This window comes from Arvicola amphibius, chromosome 11 (assembly GCF_903992535.2).
Source record: "Arvicola amphibius chromosome 11, mArvAmp1.2, whole genome shotgun sequence".
Classification (NCBI taxonomy): Eukaryota; Metazoa; Chordata; class Mammalia; order Rodentia; family Cricetidae; genus Arvicola; species Arvicola amphibius.
The window spans coordinates 4350386-4366941 of NC_052057.2; the positions used below are offsets into that span (position 1 = coordinate 4350386).

General features: G+C 43.0%; 1 protein-coding gene across 2 annotated transcripts; it reads right to left on the reverse strand.

Annotated features, from left to right (window-relative positions):
* Positions 1 to 232: 232 nt before the first annotated feature.
* Ctso (cathepsin O) lies at positions 233 to 14873 on the reverse strand. Of its 2 annotated transcripts, none has more exons than XM_038347997.2 (8): positions 14713 to 14873; positions 10645 to 10750; positions 9958 to 10097; positions 7636 to 7803; positions 6414 to 6535; positions 4223 to 4386; positions 3466 to 3558; positions 233 to 1380 (listed from the first exon to the last, which is right to left on the reverse strand). In XM_038347997.2, the coding sequence occupies exons 1-8, from the start codon at positions 14818 to 14820 to the stop codon at positions 1154 to 1156; spliced, it is 1128 nt and encodes a 375-aa protein (XP_038203925.1). In that variant the 5' UTR covers positions 14821 to 14873; the 3' UTR covers positions 233 to 1153. The 2 variants fall into 2 exon arrangements, with proteins under 2 accessions (XP_038203925.1, XP_038203926.1); XM_038347998.1 differs by having other exon boundaries at positions 1238 to 1586.
* Between the last annotated feature and the right edge of the window lie 1683 nt (positions 14874 to 16556).

A 16556-nucleotide genomic window follows, 5' to 3' on the forward strand; every position in this document is an offset into this window, starting at 1 on the left:
ACACAACAGCAGTGCTACTGACAGAATGACATGGGAAAGGACCGCTGGGTGCTGACAGCAGCTTTGGGGGACGGTGAGAGGAGTCTTGGACAGAGTGGAGGTAAAAGTGTCATAAGAACAAAACCACACTGGATCTGTGGATTTGGATCCAAGGAAATGCGAATATAAAGCTTATCAATACTAATAAATATCTATGAGCACTCACAAATAATGATAACTAATAAACCACACATTCAAGAATAAGTTCTTTTTAATTCAAAGTTAAATATAGGTAGTTTTTATTATAAATGTTATCAAAATTCAGAATACGTGAGCAGTAGCAATCATTTTGAAAATTTAAAATTTCTTTTGCATTTGAAACTGGGTATCACAAAACCACCGAAAACATGTTGAAAGACAGTGATAAGAACTATAGCTGAACTCAATCCCTTTCTGGAGTCCTTGAATAATTAAACTACTCTGTTCAAAAACACTAAGAACTCTCCTCTGCTATTTTTCCACACTCCGGTCTCTGCATATTTTTTTTGAGATTATTTCTCATGAAAACAGAAAAGAGAATAAGGAGTTTTGTTCTTGATTCTGGGAGTCTAGTGGAGGACATGAACAAAGAACAAACTGAGTGGGACCACTGTGTGTTGGAAAATTTTTAAAATAAGAGATTGGGTAATAAAGTGGAATGCCAAAAATGGGACCGAGTTCTGTTGGACTGGAAGGTGAACCATCGGGAACACATGGGAAGTGTACAGTAAAAGACAAGAGAGATAGAAAAATGTGGAAAATACTTGTTTTCTACTACAGCAAGAAGACGGCAAGAAGAGAAATGTATTGGATCCTTGACAGTGAAGAGCTCTAGAAATTCTAACAGGAAGTAGCATAAGATACTTCCTGTCACCTGGTTGCCATGTATTTCATTCAGCTGGGTTTTCTGTCTGGAGGAGGGGCTTGCATATTCTTCTTTGTGCATAGTTATTCTTCTGTCTAAGGTAAGGGTCATTTGCTGAGGTGACACAATCAATATTTCAACTCCATACGTATGGCCCTCCCTCAAGGAAGGCTGCTGTGATTGTGAGACACACAACTGTGCGGGGCTGACAGGTCCAGTAGATGAGGTCACTTACAGCTGGTGATTACAGGCCACAAAGGAGAACCAATTTTAATTGTTTCTTTGATCCAACCTGACCAAAGCATTCCATTGCACTACACAGCCAGAATGACAAAAAGTCAGCAAAAATCCCAACTGATTCCAGATGGAGGGCCTGATGTGACTTCTGATCCCACCAGGCTCTCTGAGTTCCACACTGTTCCAGATTTCTTTGGAGGTCCATATGCTGTGGGGAGGGGTGTTTCCTATGAACTTTGGTTGTCCATCTCTCTGCAAGACTGGGATAATCCACCATTACGTTAACAGTGCTAGCTGGCTCTTAGAACCTCCTACAGGCAGTTGCTGAAACTCGACAGTGAATAATACTGAGAATTAAGCATTACATTCGATTATACTACGAAGAGCATCATATTTTAGTTGCCTCATGATGACTCCAAAACATAACAGGATCACACAAAGACAACAGAGACAGAGTCTGCAATGCCTAAGGCAAAAAGTAAAAAAGAAAAAAAAGGTATTAATAGTAATCAATTTTCTCACGATTTGCTTTGCAGAATTTAATTTTCACTTAAGTTTAGAGTGAGTTAGTATCCATTAACCAAATAATATAATGGTATACTTTGCTGTATAATAGAAAGGCAACATGAAAGGCAAAAAAAATCAAGCCCCAAAGTACTTGCTAACTGAATAAATGAGTGCATACAGGATCTGTACTGCCCTGACACGTGTTGTGTTTCCCAAGGAGGAAAACATAACTTATAGAATTTATTTAAAATTATTTGAAAACTTGAACTCTTAGGTTTTATTAGAATGCCATAAACTTTAAATCTAAGTGTGTTTGGCTTTCTTATTGCATCAGAATATATAACTTGGCGCCATAGTAAAAGCATTAACAGTGCATTTGAAAACTAGATGTCATTTTAATGACCCACAATCTGGAGATTGTTCATTGGAATACTGTGGACAGCACTGGGTATGCAATGTTCAGGAAATACGGTCTGCAAGGATTTGGAGCTCAGGACAGCCAGGGACCGGGATGACCTCTGGAGACTCAGATTGCGAAAGCAGATATAGGGGAGAGAACATTGGGAGGCTGGGGAAGGCCAATGAGACATGCAGAGCCGTTGTCAAGGCAATCACGAATCACTGTCTGCACTGTGTTCATTGGGCTCCCCAGGCCCTACATTCGTGGCGAGAGCTTTGAACACAGTTCATTTTGAGCATGAACTAGCCACATCTCACTGCCATGTTCAGGGACTGTGAGAGTCAGCAGCAGAGGGGCATAAATAGCAGCCCCTCTGATGGGTGAGTGTCAGTGTTGCAAAAGCAGCCACGCTATCTACCGAGCAGCAGGGGCCTGGGTGGCTGGCTGTGCTCTACGAGGCCGGCTGTTTCCAAGATGGAAATCATGTCACTTGTCTAACGGCATGGGTTAGGTACTGGTGTTCATAGACTCTGGACAGCGGTCACGAGAAGCAAAACATTCACCCTCAGCTCGGGTTGTAACTCTTTTATCTTTCTCACAGTCTGAAAGGTCTGCAGGTCGTGAAGATCCGCGTGTCACATTGCTAGAACGCATTTGCAACAAGAAAGGAGTGTCTCTGTATGCTGTTTAGTGTAATTCCAACCCGATTTAGAAAATATAGTGGTTTTCCAGACTGAATCTCACACTGAATCTGAACACAGCTTTCAGCATCAGCTTAGAATCCCGAGCCAGCCCTTTCTGTTTGTTTTCGTTAGGCTTGTACAATATAAAGGTGTCTGTGTATTTGGTAAGCTTTGCAGTTTCCGTAGGTTTTTGTGAGCATTTTGCAGGTGGCAAATTAAGAAAAAAACAAGTGTGATGTTGATTCAGATTTTCGTCCATTGACACAGAAAAACTGATTCCTAATTGCTCTTTCTTTCACATGTTCCTTGCCCTTCCAAGGTCAGAGATCAAACCCAGGGCCTTGAATATGCTGTACCCATGTTCTCCCATTGACCCACATCCTCAGCCCTCCTGACAGTCTCGAGCAGTAGAGGAATTCACACACTATAAAACATGAATTTGAAGCAGAGATGTGGCTATAGAGAATCCAGTCTCCTAAAGGAAGTGTATAATCTGTTTTCTGAAGTAGTTGCCTGTGCTAAGTTTTTGTTCTAATTCATGTTTGAATACATATCATAGTATTTTTATCTTAAAATAAATGCGTGTTTAAAAGTGCATTGAAAAACTCTATTTTTTAGTTGATAGGATAAGCAAAAAACAATTAATACCACAAAAGGGCACAAAGCCCATCGAAAGCATTCAGATTTGTCAAGATGATATGATCCAAAAGCCCTGATATTTAGCCTAGAAGTTTCAGCCCAAACTCACGGCTTACCACAGATGTTTCCTCCCATTTTCACATGGGCGTAGCCTTCTATTCCCCAGGAGCGGCCCCACGAATTTCGTACCATCCAATATGGAGTGTTCCCTACACAGGAGAGATGCCAAGACACCCTGATAAAACCTCTAGTGATCAGGAACGAATACATTTCTGTATTTATATCTGAGTATGCTATAAATCTATTTGCTGCAAAAAAAATGTCATAAATGTAAAACAATAATTTACTTTCTTGACGTTATTTTGTCTGGATGGCTTAGTAGATTTGAATTGTGCTTATTGTCTCATTCCACACTATAATCTGACTGAATTCATTTTGTTTAATTCAGAGTTAGCTAAGACAAGACAAAGTCATTCCCAGGGAATTGGAAGATGAGGTACTAGGCATGTATGATGAACCATCAATTATTTCTCTCCTGTCAACAGTTACCCTAAATATTGCAGATGAAACGTTCACTTCATGTGAATTTAAAGTTATCACTCATAGATTGAATGATAATTCAAGGCTCAATGCCCAAGTGCTAGTCTTGAATATGTAACCCATAGGTTTGAATGCCCAGCAAAACACACCCAACACACATGGGGTGGTCTAAGGGAGGGAGAGAGCTAATCAAAACCGGATGAATCTGTCAAGACAATACCATGAAGACAATGGGCAGGAGGGTTCTGAGGTACAGAAGAGCATCTCAGCATCCTCTGGGTAGCCCTAGCTCAGAGCTCCATCTTGGGAGGGATTCGGTGCACTCAGACTTACCTGTTCTATCAAATCCTGTGATGAGAACCGCATGGTTCGCCTCCCCACTAGAGCAGTGATGCTGGATAATGCCCCCCAGGTAATCCTGCCAGCTCACTGCATCAACTATCACCACCAAAGGGCCAAAGCTGAGAAGTGCTTTTGCCATTTCATCTTCTTGGTCACTGTGGAAGGAGGATATGCATGGGTAAAGAACTGAACTTTTAAGGTAAAAGTAAAAAACGATCTTTTAAATCTTGTTAGGTTTGGCTGTATACGGTAGCAATCACAAAGGAGGCAAGCACAGATATAAAAAGACATGAGAGGCTGACAGTCCAGGGCTCTACGGGATATGAGGGTGTTAGAATCTCAGCCTCTTCCCTTATCTTTTGCTAAGCAAGGTTCCCACTTCCACACTCCTCTCACAGCCCAGGCTTCTGATTCCTGTCTCTCCAGCTATTTAACACATATCCCAACCAGCACAAAACACAACGGAGAAGCCCTGTGTCTAAGCTGAGATTTCTAGGAAATAACACTTTCATATGCATGGATCTCATTGGCCAGAACTCAGCCTTGGGGGGCCAATGTCTTTGTAGTCAGACGTTGTACAGTCAGTTACAGAAGCAAAGCTCTGGTTCTTAAGGTTCCTGCCATGCCCTTGCTGCCAACAGAAGCTGGGCTGACGATCTCTGGTGTTCTGGGAACTTATACCTGGATTTAGAGGCCTATGCTTTCTTCCAGATCTGATTTCACCCCAGCTGCCCATTTCCCATTGGCAGATGCCGTCTGTATCAAGCATCAGTAACTCAGGACGTTCTGTGCCTGTGTCAGAATTGAATACTTTTACCCCCCCGTGATGTTTTGATAATGGCACAATAATCCAAAATGCATTTATCAATGGAGCAAGCAGTTGGTGGCTTCTTCTGTTTGTAACATTTCTATTCTATACCTGTTACTAAGTGGCCTAAATCTCTGCCTAGCTTTTTTTAAAAAATTGATTTTAATTATATTTTAATAATTATTTATACTTGAACTGATTCAAAGTTGCCCCATTTTGCAATTTCCAGCAATTCTTCCCCTTTTCCAGTCTCTCCCTGAACTGCATCCCCGTCATATCCATGCAACATGCATGCTACATACATCCTCATCATATCCATGCAGGATGTATACTACATACATCCCAATCATATCCATGCAACATGCATGCTACATACATCCCCATCGTATCCATGCAGCATGTATGCTACATACACCCTCATCATATCCATGCAGTATTCATGCTACATACATTCCCGTTGTATCCATGCAGCATGCATGCTACATACATCCCCATCGTATCCATGCAGCATGCATGCTACATACATCCCCATTGTATCCATGCAGCATTCATGCTACTACATATATCCCCATCGTATCCATGCAGCATGCATGCTACTACATATATCCCCATTGTATCCATGCAGCATGCATGCTACATACATCCCCATAGTATCCATGCAGCATGCATGCTACTACATACATCCCCATCGTATCCATGCAGCATGCATGCTACTACATACATCCCCATCGTATCCATGCAGCATGCATGCTACTACATACATCCCCGTCGTATCCATGCAGCATGCATGCTACTACATACATCCCCGTTGTATCCATGCAGCATGCATGCTACATACATCCCCATCATATCCATGCAGCATGCATGCTACATACATCCCCATCATATCCATGCATCATAACTTATCTTCAATACAGTCTTAGTTCTGAGTTCTGATGTCATAGGCTCAGGTTTTTCCAATAGCTGCTTACTTGAGAACTGCATGGAATACAGTGTTCAAAAGGGCTTCTTGTTATGTACTCTATGAGCCATGCCATGTGAATTTAGGCAGACCCAATTATTATGACAGAATAAGCTCACGTGTCTTAGCATCTGAATCTTCTGAGTGGTGGCAGACATATGTTATAGCTTTAGACTGAATTGAAAGGTATTCATTCGAATTTCTTATTTTCAGTGTGATGATACATAAAAGCATCTGCAGATTTTCTTTAAGAGATGTCTGGGACACCCCATGGTGATTATCAGTTGAACTTTTTAGCAGGAAGTTGGTTCTGAGCCAACAGTGTGCAAGGGTAAGTGTGCCTCCAACCAAGTCACCAATTCTGAAAGCAGCACAGGTGCAGAACATGAAGACACAAAAAGCACAGCATTTACCTGAAGTCATATGCAGAAAAGCCTTTGATTGAGACTCCAGCTTGTGATTGGGGAAAATAGCGACAAAGGCCATTTTCTGCCTTGAAGGGGTATTCTGAATCTTCCACCAACTTCACCTGTGTCTGGAGGAAAACAGTCACCAAATGTTCACTTCCAGTTTTTTGAAAGGTTAAGCAGAGCTTACTTCAATGCCGTCAAAGAAGCCAGGACTCACCCAAGCAACCTGCGGGTATCGTTGGCTCTTAAGGATCTAATTGGAATCACCGGGTGCTTGTATGGAGCATCCGGAAACACATGAATCCCAACTTTGACTTTTGATTTTCTTCTTACGCTTTCCCACTCTAGGCCCACCGCAGGACATGCTAGGGCAACACAGTTCCCTTCCCAGGCTCCTTATACTGAGCTAGCAATGCCCTGAGGCCAGACAGTGACCAAATGTTCTTACTACGGCAAGCCGTGATGTGCTGCATGCTTTACGGTTGCCCGTACAGGCAAATGTGCTAGGCTTATTCAAAGAGAGGATACACAGTTGTTGTTATCTATAATGTGTCTAGAGCAGTCACGGCGTGTAGTGGTTGCCTGTAATGAGAATATCTAATGGGAGGGCATTTGGATTTGGACAACACTGAATAGATGGTTTTTACAGTGGCCCTTCATTTTCCTATTTCATGCCACTGATACTGGATGTGTAAGCATACCAGGGAGAAAAATATAGAAACCCTGAAGTGGGAGGTCAAGGGCTTAGCATCCAGTTTTGTTTGGAGACATGATTCCCACTTAGAGTGCTCATTTCTTCATCTACGTGGTGTCTCGCCTAACACTGCCATTCAGGACACCTATGGGAACCAGTGACTCTGTGCTCTGATCCCTCTGAGAAGTCATGTGACAGGTCTCCACATGAAAAATATGGAATCTTTATAATATCCTTCTGAAAATGTGTTTAAGACGTCTTTACCTTGATATATTGATGGCTAATCTCTTTGGCAGCCATGACTGCTACTACCATCAGGGGTTGTAATGTAACTCACTGGAGCTCTGGTCTAGCATACGACTGACCCTGGTGTGAATCCCTGCAAGGCATCTTTTCCTTGATTAAGTCAGCCCAACTTTTGTCTACTTAGATTCCTGATCAGTGAACCTTGCTTAATGGAGGAGAGTGATTGGATTCTGTGTCCACAGAGCAGAAGAGGAACTCGGGGATTCGGAAAGCTGAGATGGTTACCTCGTTCAGCCAGCTCAGGGCACTGAGAGGAGAGCCACCGCTGCAGCCATAGTTATTAAAGGAGCAGTCGATGACCTGCTGCACACTGAGGTCGTCCTGGGGTCTCCCTTGGATCCCACGAGCCGACTCTATTGCACCCACCACGCTGAAGGCCCAGCAGCCTCCACACTGCCCAAAAGACAGGGGTAGCATATATTAACACAGTGTCTATGTCAAACTCACTGGTGTCTCTAGATGCAGCAAGATAAAAAATAACAAGCAAAGTTCGCAGAAAGCAGAAACATATAATAAGCATTCATTCAAAATGAAACTAAAATTCTCATTTGAGCATTGACATCGAATTATTGATGAAAACTAAATCAGTAACGTCCCTCTCTATTACCAAGTAAGTCAGTCAGGCTAATGAATTAAGAGAGGCCAAGGAAACGCGTGGAGGTACTACAGTTAGTCAGTAACTTAGGCTTAGGAACCACTGTTTCTCAGAAAAGAATAATTGGCTGCTTCTAAGGAAAGAGGAAACCCAATAGGCATCACATAAAAGTTTGCACAATCCATAGAAAAGGCAGGAAAGAGAGGAAGCAGGGGAGGAGAAATTAAAAGCGAGGCTTCATCATAAGACCATGTACTGCAGAAGCAGGGCAGTGAAGTCTTGAGTGTCCTTGGGGGTGATGCTCTAAGCAACATCGTGGTTTTTTTTTTTTTTTTTTTTTTTTTTTTTTTTTTTTTTTTTTTTTTTTTTTTGGTTTTTCGAGACAGGGTTTCCCTGTAGTTTCTAGAGCCTGTCCTGGAACTAGCTCTTGTAGACCAGGCTGGCCTCGAACTCAGAGATCCGCCTGCCTCTGCCTCCTGAGTGCTGGGATTAAAGGCGTGCGCCACCACCGCCCGGCTCAACATCGTGGTTTTAAGTGGTCTTATTTAGTTATTTAACCTCAGCGCCCATGGCATATGGCATAGGAAAATGGTGCTCAGCTGAAGATGGTCTGATCTCCAAACGTGAGTATGACTGGGGACATCACACCCCCAGCTAGCACGAGACGAGCCACTGAGGCAACTCCTGCAAAACCCTACCACTGCCGAGTATGTAAATTCCTCTGGAAAGGACAAGAGTCATGCAACATCCACTTCTTACTACCACAAGTGCAATGACAAACTAAATGGTGTGGTGGTAAATTTCAATAAACAATCATAAACATTGTACTTGAGAGCTAGGAGAAAGCATCCTAGCTAGAAAGGAGACTAACACATTGGGGTGTGCAAAACCCTTCACCTCCTCTCCACGGGGAGAGGGAAGGATATATTGGCGTTTCTAGTGCAGACACCCTGTAAGGGTCATCCTGTGGCTGTAGAGTTGACTTTCCCTTTTTGGCTATATTGCCTGTGCTGGGATACACAGCATTAGGAGAAGTGGAAAGAAAAAAAAATTAAAAAAGAAGCACACACCCTAAACTTCTGCAGGCTAGGTGACCTGCTATGCATTCCATGTCATGCCCATCCCACAGAGCACTACTGCTTTCCTTCTGCCTTGAGAAACTCTCCACCCATGACTTCACGGTACTCCACAAACTCCACTCTCAGCGCCCATATCTGGACGCATACTGTGGGTCTTCTTCGTGCTGAGTTGCTGGATCTATTATTGTACTTACATATTAATTGATTCTTCAACAAGCAAAAAAAAAGTGTCACCTTGTTTGTGAAATCAATATTTGTTTGTAAAAGCTTCACAAAGCTTCCCTGCACCATGACCTAAGCTATGTCTCCGTACCCATTCTCCCTTTATTGTCAATCAGACTTTGGGTGGAGCTGATCTGTAACAAGTGTATGTAGCCTTGAAGCTACACTGACCAGACTTCTGTGGACACCTGTTGGGTGGCATAAGGCCTTAGTGGGAGTGAGCAGGCATACCAGGTTTTCTGAGGGAGCTCACACGATGGTTAAAGATCCAGACACCATGTGGGTGCCATCCTTTTACTATACTATGTACTTTTCCTTTGAATCACTTAACACAGCCAATAATTGTGTTGACTTTCCCCCCCGTGAGTCCACAGGATTCCTGGTTTGCGCAGTATGGTTACTGGGATGTATTCCTGAGGGAGCGTGCTGAGGGCAATTGTCACAGACAAGTGAGCACAGCCGGGCAGGTTGAAAAGACAGGGCTGGGTAACTATCCCTCGTCCTTCAAGGAGCTTTCTCTTCCATGGTGGATAACTGAGGTATGAATTTACCCAGAAAACCTCCTGGGTTTCTTGGCAAGTTTGACTAAGCTTGACCTTGAGGCGCTTTCTAATGCTCAGACAGCAAAGAGCAAACCGACGCAGAGCTTACCATCTTCTGGTTTCTCACTTGGTTTACAACATGCTTGTCCCTCCAGTCAAATCTCAGCGGCAAAGACATATTGGGGATGGGCGTCTGCCCTGCTGCTGGGTATCTGGGAGACCAGGTAGCTTTGCTGCCTAAATACAGAGCTGGGGATAAAGAAGAAACGATGGAGAAGACATTACACGAAGGGCTTTCCTGGAGCTACCTAGTCAAGCTGTCGCTTGAAATTCTTCCTGTTTGCTTTCCTGTAACATGAAATACATCTTACTGAAAGCTGGAAATGTAAATCCCTGCAGGGGGACTGGAGGAGATACGGTAGGACTTGCTTGGTAGAATTAGGGCAGCGATGGGAAATATGCACATAACTGGCATTGCTTCTTTTATTACTACCCACAAAACCATGAATATTCTGAACGAATATTGGTGCAAGAAAACTACCAATGTGAGGAGACAATTGTTGCTTGCAGCTGCGTGGATGTGCTGCATGCGAGCATATTTAGTTCTTAAACCATGGTTAGCAGGGAAGAGTCTTACTTCACTTCCCTTATGCTTAGCACATGGTACCCACTTCAAAGTTGGCATTTAAAAAATGTTAACTGTCACACAATTTCCAAGGCGTTCAATGAAATCACTCCTTAATTAGACAAAGAAGTTGGAATCACGAAAGTAACCAGTAGTACTTTCAGACCTTACCTTTGAACTCTTCAGGAAATAAATAAGAAAACTGGTTTATTCCATAGAAGGCAGTGGCGTTTTCATGAGAGAAAGAGTTCAAGTATCGATGTCTATTTAGACTTTCCTGAAAGAATGAAAACAAACATTTTATGTCTGCCGCTTCAGCTCTCCAAAGCCATAAATGTATAACTAACGTGGAGGTATTGTGGGTACAAAAGTCAAACTTGATTTTCATGCTAGGCAAAGTATGCCTTATGCATCTGTAACTCTTTGTCCCCACACATTCTGGGAGCATCGCACACATGTTTTTTTAAAGTGTTGACAAGCATTAGACACTGGTGACACACTGTAATTAAATAATTATGAATATGAAATGTGTCTTCCACATATTTGTTCTCTGTGCAGAGTAAGGAAGCTTGGAAAAGGACTAAGCTGATAAAGGGGGGAAGGAGTCCAAATCTCTTAAGGTTGCATCCAGGGTCATTTCATCTGGGAAAAACGGCTGTAGAAAAGATGTGGTTCTGGGGTCTCCCCAGAAGAAGACCAGGCTTTCCTATCTAGATGAAAGAAAAGAATATAATGCTACATTTCATCATCATCAACCTTACGTTTGCCTTTTCTAGGAAGACGCTTATGTGCCCCAACACCAGTTAATCTTGCTGGTTACATGGAAATTCGGAGGACCACTGTTCTCCATGTTAGTGTGTGCACATGTTGGCTTAAAGACTTGAGTGCTTATGTGTAGACTCAGATCAATAAGCAAACCAGGGTACACTTATCAGTCTGATGGATTACACTATGTCACCTGCACTGAAGACACGCTTGGGACAATAGCTCTGCAGCAACCATCCGCCCTTTAATAATGACAGGTGAAATTTCCATATGGCCCCTGAATACCCTTCGTCAGCTTGTTTTTAGCAATGCCATGGCTGAGACTCATCACAGTCTGCACAGTCTGGCTTCATTCATTCTTATTGAACAAGACTAGAAGGACTGTTACCCAGAGAATTTGAAAAGTTCATCTGAGTTTCAGGTACTTAACTGCTGGTGAAGTGAGGCTTTGCACGTAATACGCTCACGCATTGAAAGATGAACAAAATGTATAAGGTAATATTTGCATGACACAAATGACGACATGAGCCGCTGACTAGAAACTGCACAGGAATCTACAGGAATCAGTCATAAGATGATCATTTTTTTTTTTTTTAAGCAGGAGACGACAGGGCAGGAAGGAGAATGCATGTGGCAGTCATGGGAACATGCACGACGGGCCCCAGTCTGTGGAAGTTTATCTGCTGGTGACTGCACATCAGGAACCCACAGCAGGGAGCTGTGGTTGCCATGGTGACCAACAGCTGATTCCTGAGTTGGCTATAAGGGCAAGACAGGAAGAACTCCCTGACGGATAATTCTTAAATAATAGCCACCTGGTGGTTTTAAAAGCCTTCAGACATCCCTTGATTTGAACAGAAAAAAAAAAAAAACACCAGGACTTATCTCACAAGCTCCTAGGTCACTGTAGTCTAACAGTTGATCCTCGCACTATCCCTGTTCTCTCATATCTACGGCCTATGGTGAGAGCAAAGGGTGAAAATATGGCATAAATTACCAATACCAGGAATGAAAAGATGCTGACTGCAGTGCTTCTGGCATTTTAAATATTTTTGACAACTTTATGCTAATGAGTTTAATAATTTGCACTAATTGGACAAAAGCCACTTGAGACACAGAAGAAAAAGAAAGCTTCAATCTTCTATCAATTCATGGCTTCAAAATTGTAATTGAAAATCGACCCAGGAGGAAAACAATAGTTCCACATGGCTTCAGTAGTGAGTTCCCTACAACTAAGAAAGAAATAACAAGGATTTTATATATAAAAAAAAACCCAAGGAGGAAGAATATGTCTCAACTTAAACAAGACCCTGTTGCCAAGAATCTAAACCAGAAAAAGACCATCTGAAGGAAACAGGGCTATGCGTGAGTCACTACCCTGGAAATGAATGTAAAATCACCAATGAAATATTATCAAATGAGCCACCGCAGTGTTCCAGACAGACGGTACATTGTGATCGAGAGGAACAGATACAGAAATGGTGCACTGATTAGCACAGGACAGCATATCAACATGATAAATCATTTTAATGGAACAAGGGAGGAAAAGGAGACAAAATGACACCATGTTCTTCCCTAAGAAGAGATGTGCTGTCTCGATTCAATAGCATATTTGTGGTTTGGAGAGCTAAGTCTATCTGGCTGCCAAGTAACAGTAATGAAACAGTAACAGTAATGAAAGAGAACAATATAAGACCGATCCACCTTAAATACTCATGGGCCTAATTGTAAATGTAGAGAAGAGAGCTGACAGATCTCCTTTGAGATGTGGATCTCCTGCTGCAGGGCTCCTATGAACTTTCACTTGGCCCAAACGGACACCCCTTGCAGAATCCCATGTCAGTCTTGTTCTCAGTCCGGCAGTCACTCCTGCCTTTCATAGCTCTCTACAGCCATGCCAGGGACAGCCCACTGATTACTGCTCCTGTCCTGCCAAGAACACGATGTTCCATGTCGCTTCCTCCCTACCACGAATCTCAACCCCATCCTTTACATTCTAGAACACTGAAAATCCCTCCCTACCAACTTCTGAAGAATCACAGTTCTTTAACATCCCTGTGTACATAACATAGACACACGTGATTTTCGAATAAACTGAAATAAATATCTTAGCATTGAAATGCAGTCTAAAGGCATATATATATATATATATATATATATTCAACCTCTCTGTTCCCCACTTTCTTCACTGACAAATTTGATCACACTACCAGAATATAGGGACTAATTAAATATGAACTGTGGGCACTATGTATATTTTGACCACTGGCAGAATGAGTATCCTGCTAAGTATTCCCAAGCTATATCTTTACCCTTAGAAACGAATATTTTGATTATAGAAAGCATCATAAAAAGATCATGCTTTAGCCTTACTTGTGTTAAAATGCAGTAAGTATTTCTCCTGGCACTACAAATAAAGACTAGCTATTGCAAACAATCTGGTGTTGTATTGGAAATAAGACAATGCCAACGGTCTACCTCAGAGTACTTAATCCCTCTGTTAGAACTCAATCCTAGCTTACCTAGCAGGAGGCCCACATTGTTTAAAATTCTATTTCATTTCTAGAAGTATCTGTTCTTTCCAGTCATTCTCCTCATGGTCCTCAATTGTTGAAGCAAATCTCCTGTAGCCTCAGCAGCTGAGTCCGCATAGGAGGAAAGAGCGCACCATTTGCATTGAGTAAAACACAAGGAATAACTGGCGCCAAAGAAGGCCAAGCCAAGAGGATGAGCAGAAGAGGGCGGAGCTATGGAGTCCCACGGAAATTTCAGAGAACAAGAATCTAGCTGGAGAAACACTAGATATACTTCCAGGGAGCGACTTTACAACTCACACGGATTCTTGATTTAGAGCAAGTGAGTTTTCTTTTCTAATAAAACCGTGATGGCATCTTTCCCTATTTAAAAAGCTGTCAGTTAGCATCAGCTAAAGGAATTTAGGGCAACTGTGAGTTTGAATTCCAGTCAGTGTCCCTAGTTATCTGGAAAATGTATCCATGGCCAGCTGATTGGTCCAGCTCCAAATTTTAAGCCTGGGGTAAAACTGAAGGATTATTGTGAAAACCCGGAAGAAAGGCACTGAAATGTTTCCTTCTGTTCTACGTCAGTCTCCACCAAGTCAGAAAAGAATTTTTCAGTAACGTGGTACAGAGTCCGCAGGACAGGGAAATCATTAACCCTGGAGATCAATGAGTGAGTCTGGGGCTGGTTTTTGAACTTCCACTAACTGGAGGAGGGAGCTCGCGCCCCCTGCAGGCTTGTTGTGGGAAAGGAGAAAAGGAAAGGATTTGGGATTCCAAAGTAGAGGGTGCGTCTTCCCATTAGCTTTGCTTTGGACACATATTTTGGTTTTTTGGGGCGCATCACATAAATCCCTGTCCTGGGGTACAAGGCTTTTGGTAGCTGCGCCTTCAGCGTGGGTCCCTCCCGAGGAGCCCTGGAGCAGGGGACAGGTAGAGGAGGGGAGCTTGGTACCCGCAAGGCGGCCGCCTCCCGCTGGTGGCTCCGCGGCCAGGTCCGGGGGACCCCGCGGCCCAGACAGCAGCAGCACAGCAGCAAGAGGCTCGCCCACCGTGGCTTCATCCTGTCGCCCGAGGTCCTCCGAGCACAGCCTGCTTTCTCTTTCGGTTCCTCGGCTCCGCCCACCGCCCGAGTCGGGGCGCAGGCCCAGAAGTAGGAAGCTGCTGGGTCCCCGCTGTTACGGTTGTTGGGTTCTTGTTGGCATCGTCAAGGACCTTTTGTTGTTACTGAGCTTCAGGGGTTAGCTTCTTATCTAGGTGGAAAAAGACCAAGGCATGATTTATACAGCAGCGTGAAGATACGGACTGCTGTGTTTCCTGCCACGTGGGATTAAGTCCATTATTTTTCTTCCAGTCATTTCAAATTGTGTATGTGTTCGTAGAAAGTGTGTAAATTGAATTCAGCAGGTTTTATGTAGACGCGTAACCGTGTGCGAATTTACACTGCGCTTTCATGCTATGGATGCTTGCCAATACATGACAAAATTGTAGGGCCGCACGAAAGTTTCTTTGTCTCTAATATTGTGGCCGTTTCTCCCCTTGAAGAAGACTGCACCGGCTTCTGAAGTTTGTGATGAAATTTAACCAAAGCAGTTCTTCTAAACACATCATTACATGCAGGGCACGTTCTGTGCGCTCCTCTAATTACGTCCCTGTTAAGGTAGTTTTAATTTTCTTTGTGTTTTATTAGGTTGTTTTCTTCTTGCTTAGCTTATTTCATAATCCATTCCCTCTACTTTCTTCCACCTACTTTAATTAATTGTTGCCATTTCCAAAAAAAAAAAAAAAAAAAATCTTGTTTTCTTTTTACTGCAGTCCTGGAGAACAGAATGCAAAAGGAACGAAGGGAGTCTGTTGCAATCAGTCACTCCGATCACACACATCTCAGCTGAAGGGGTTTCTGGTGGAGTGGGCCAGGACTTTCCTTTAAGGAGACTGGGTGACTTAAAGATCTCGTCATATGTCACATATCCTGGTGACCCTGGGGAGAAGACAGCTGCTTCTCAGAATGGTATGTGCACAGACACAGGAAATGCAAATTCTGATTTTGGAGTGAGTCCTTACTGTGTTTTTCTATCTTCTCCCATCTCCGTTTACACACCCCTCTTTTGCTCTTTTGTGCTCTTTATTTCTCTTGGCTAAAAGAAGATCCTTTATGAATGACGATACCCAGGTTCCCAGAAGTGGGAAGGACCTGCATCATTTCTGCCTTAGCATCTGCCCTTTGCATATCTGAAATACTCTATGGCTCATTTTCTCCCACCTCTTGTCTTTGATCAAAAGTTCCCTCATCCCCAAGCTTCCCCCGATTGTCCTTCTTATTTTTTTTTTTGTTTGTTTGTTTTGTTTTTCGAGACAGGGTTTCTCTGTAGCTTTGGAGCCTGTCCTGGAACTAGCTCTTGTAGACCAGGCTGGTCTCGAACTCAGAGATCCGCCTGCCTCTGCCTCCCGAGTGCTGGGATTAAAGGCGTGCGCCACCACCGCCCGGCTCCGATTGTCCTTCTTAAAACAGAATGCCCTCCCCAGTCTCCACCCTACTTCTCTGATGCTGTTCCATTGCCGTTTTAGCATCTGCATCATTTGGTCCATAGATAGCACTGTTCTGTAAGGTTCATGATGGCAAAGATTTCACTTCTTTAGTCTCTTAGGCACCAATGACCTTTAGTGGGTATTCAATCAGTAAATATTTGTTGTTAGGAACTTAACTTTAGTCAAAATCAATTTTCTTTGGATCACAGCGATTATCCTTAGGTTGACCACCTGAACATAAAAGTCCCAACTCAAAGGATTGTCAAAAAG

What these genes read in the sequence shown, in the direction of transcription:
- Ctso (XM_038347997.2), bottom strand. Translation starts at nt 14,820, where the DNA reads ATGAAGCCACGGTGGGCGAGCCTCTTGCTGCTGTGCTGCTGCTGTCTG. An exon ending in CCCTGAGCTGGCTGAACGAG is followed by an intron (nt 6,536 to 7,635) that starts GTAACCATCTCA and finishes GTTTTCCTCCAG; the next exon opens with ACACAGGTGAAGTTGGTGGA. An exon ending in CACAGGATTTGATAGAACAG is followed by an intron (nt 3,559 to 4,222) that starts GTAAGTCTGAGT and finishes TCTCCTGTGTAG; the next exon opens with GGAACACTCCATATTGGATG.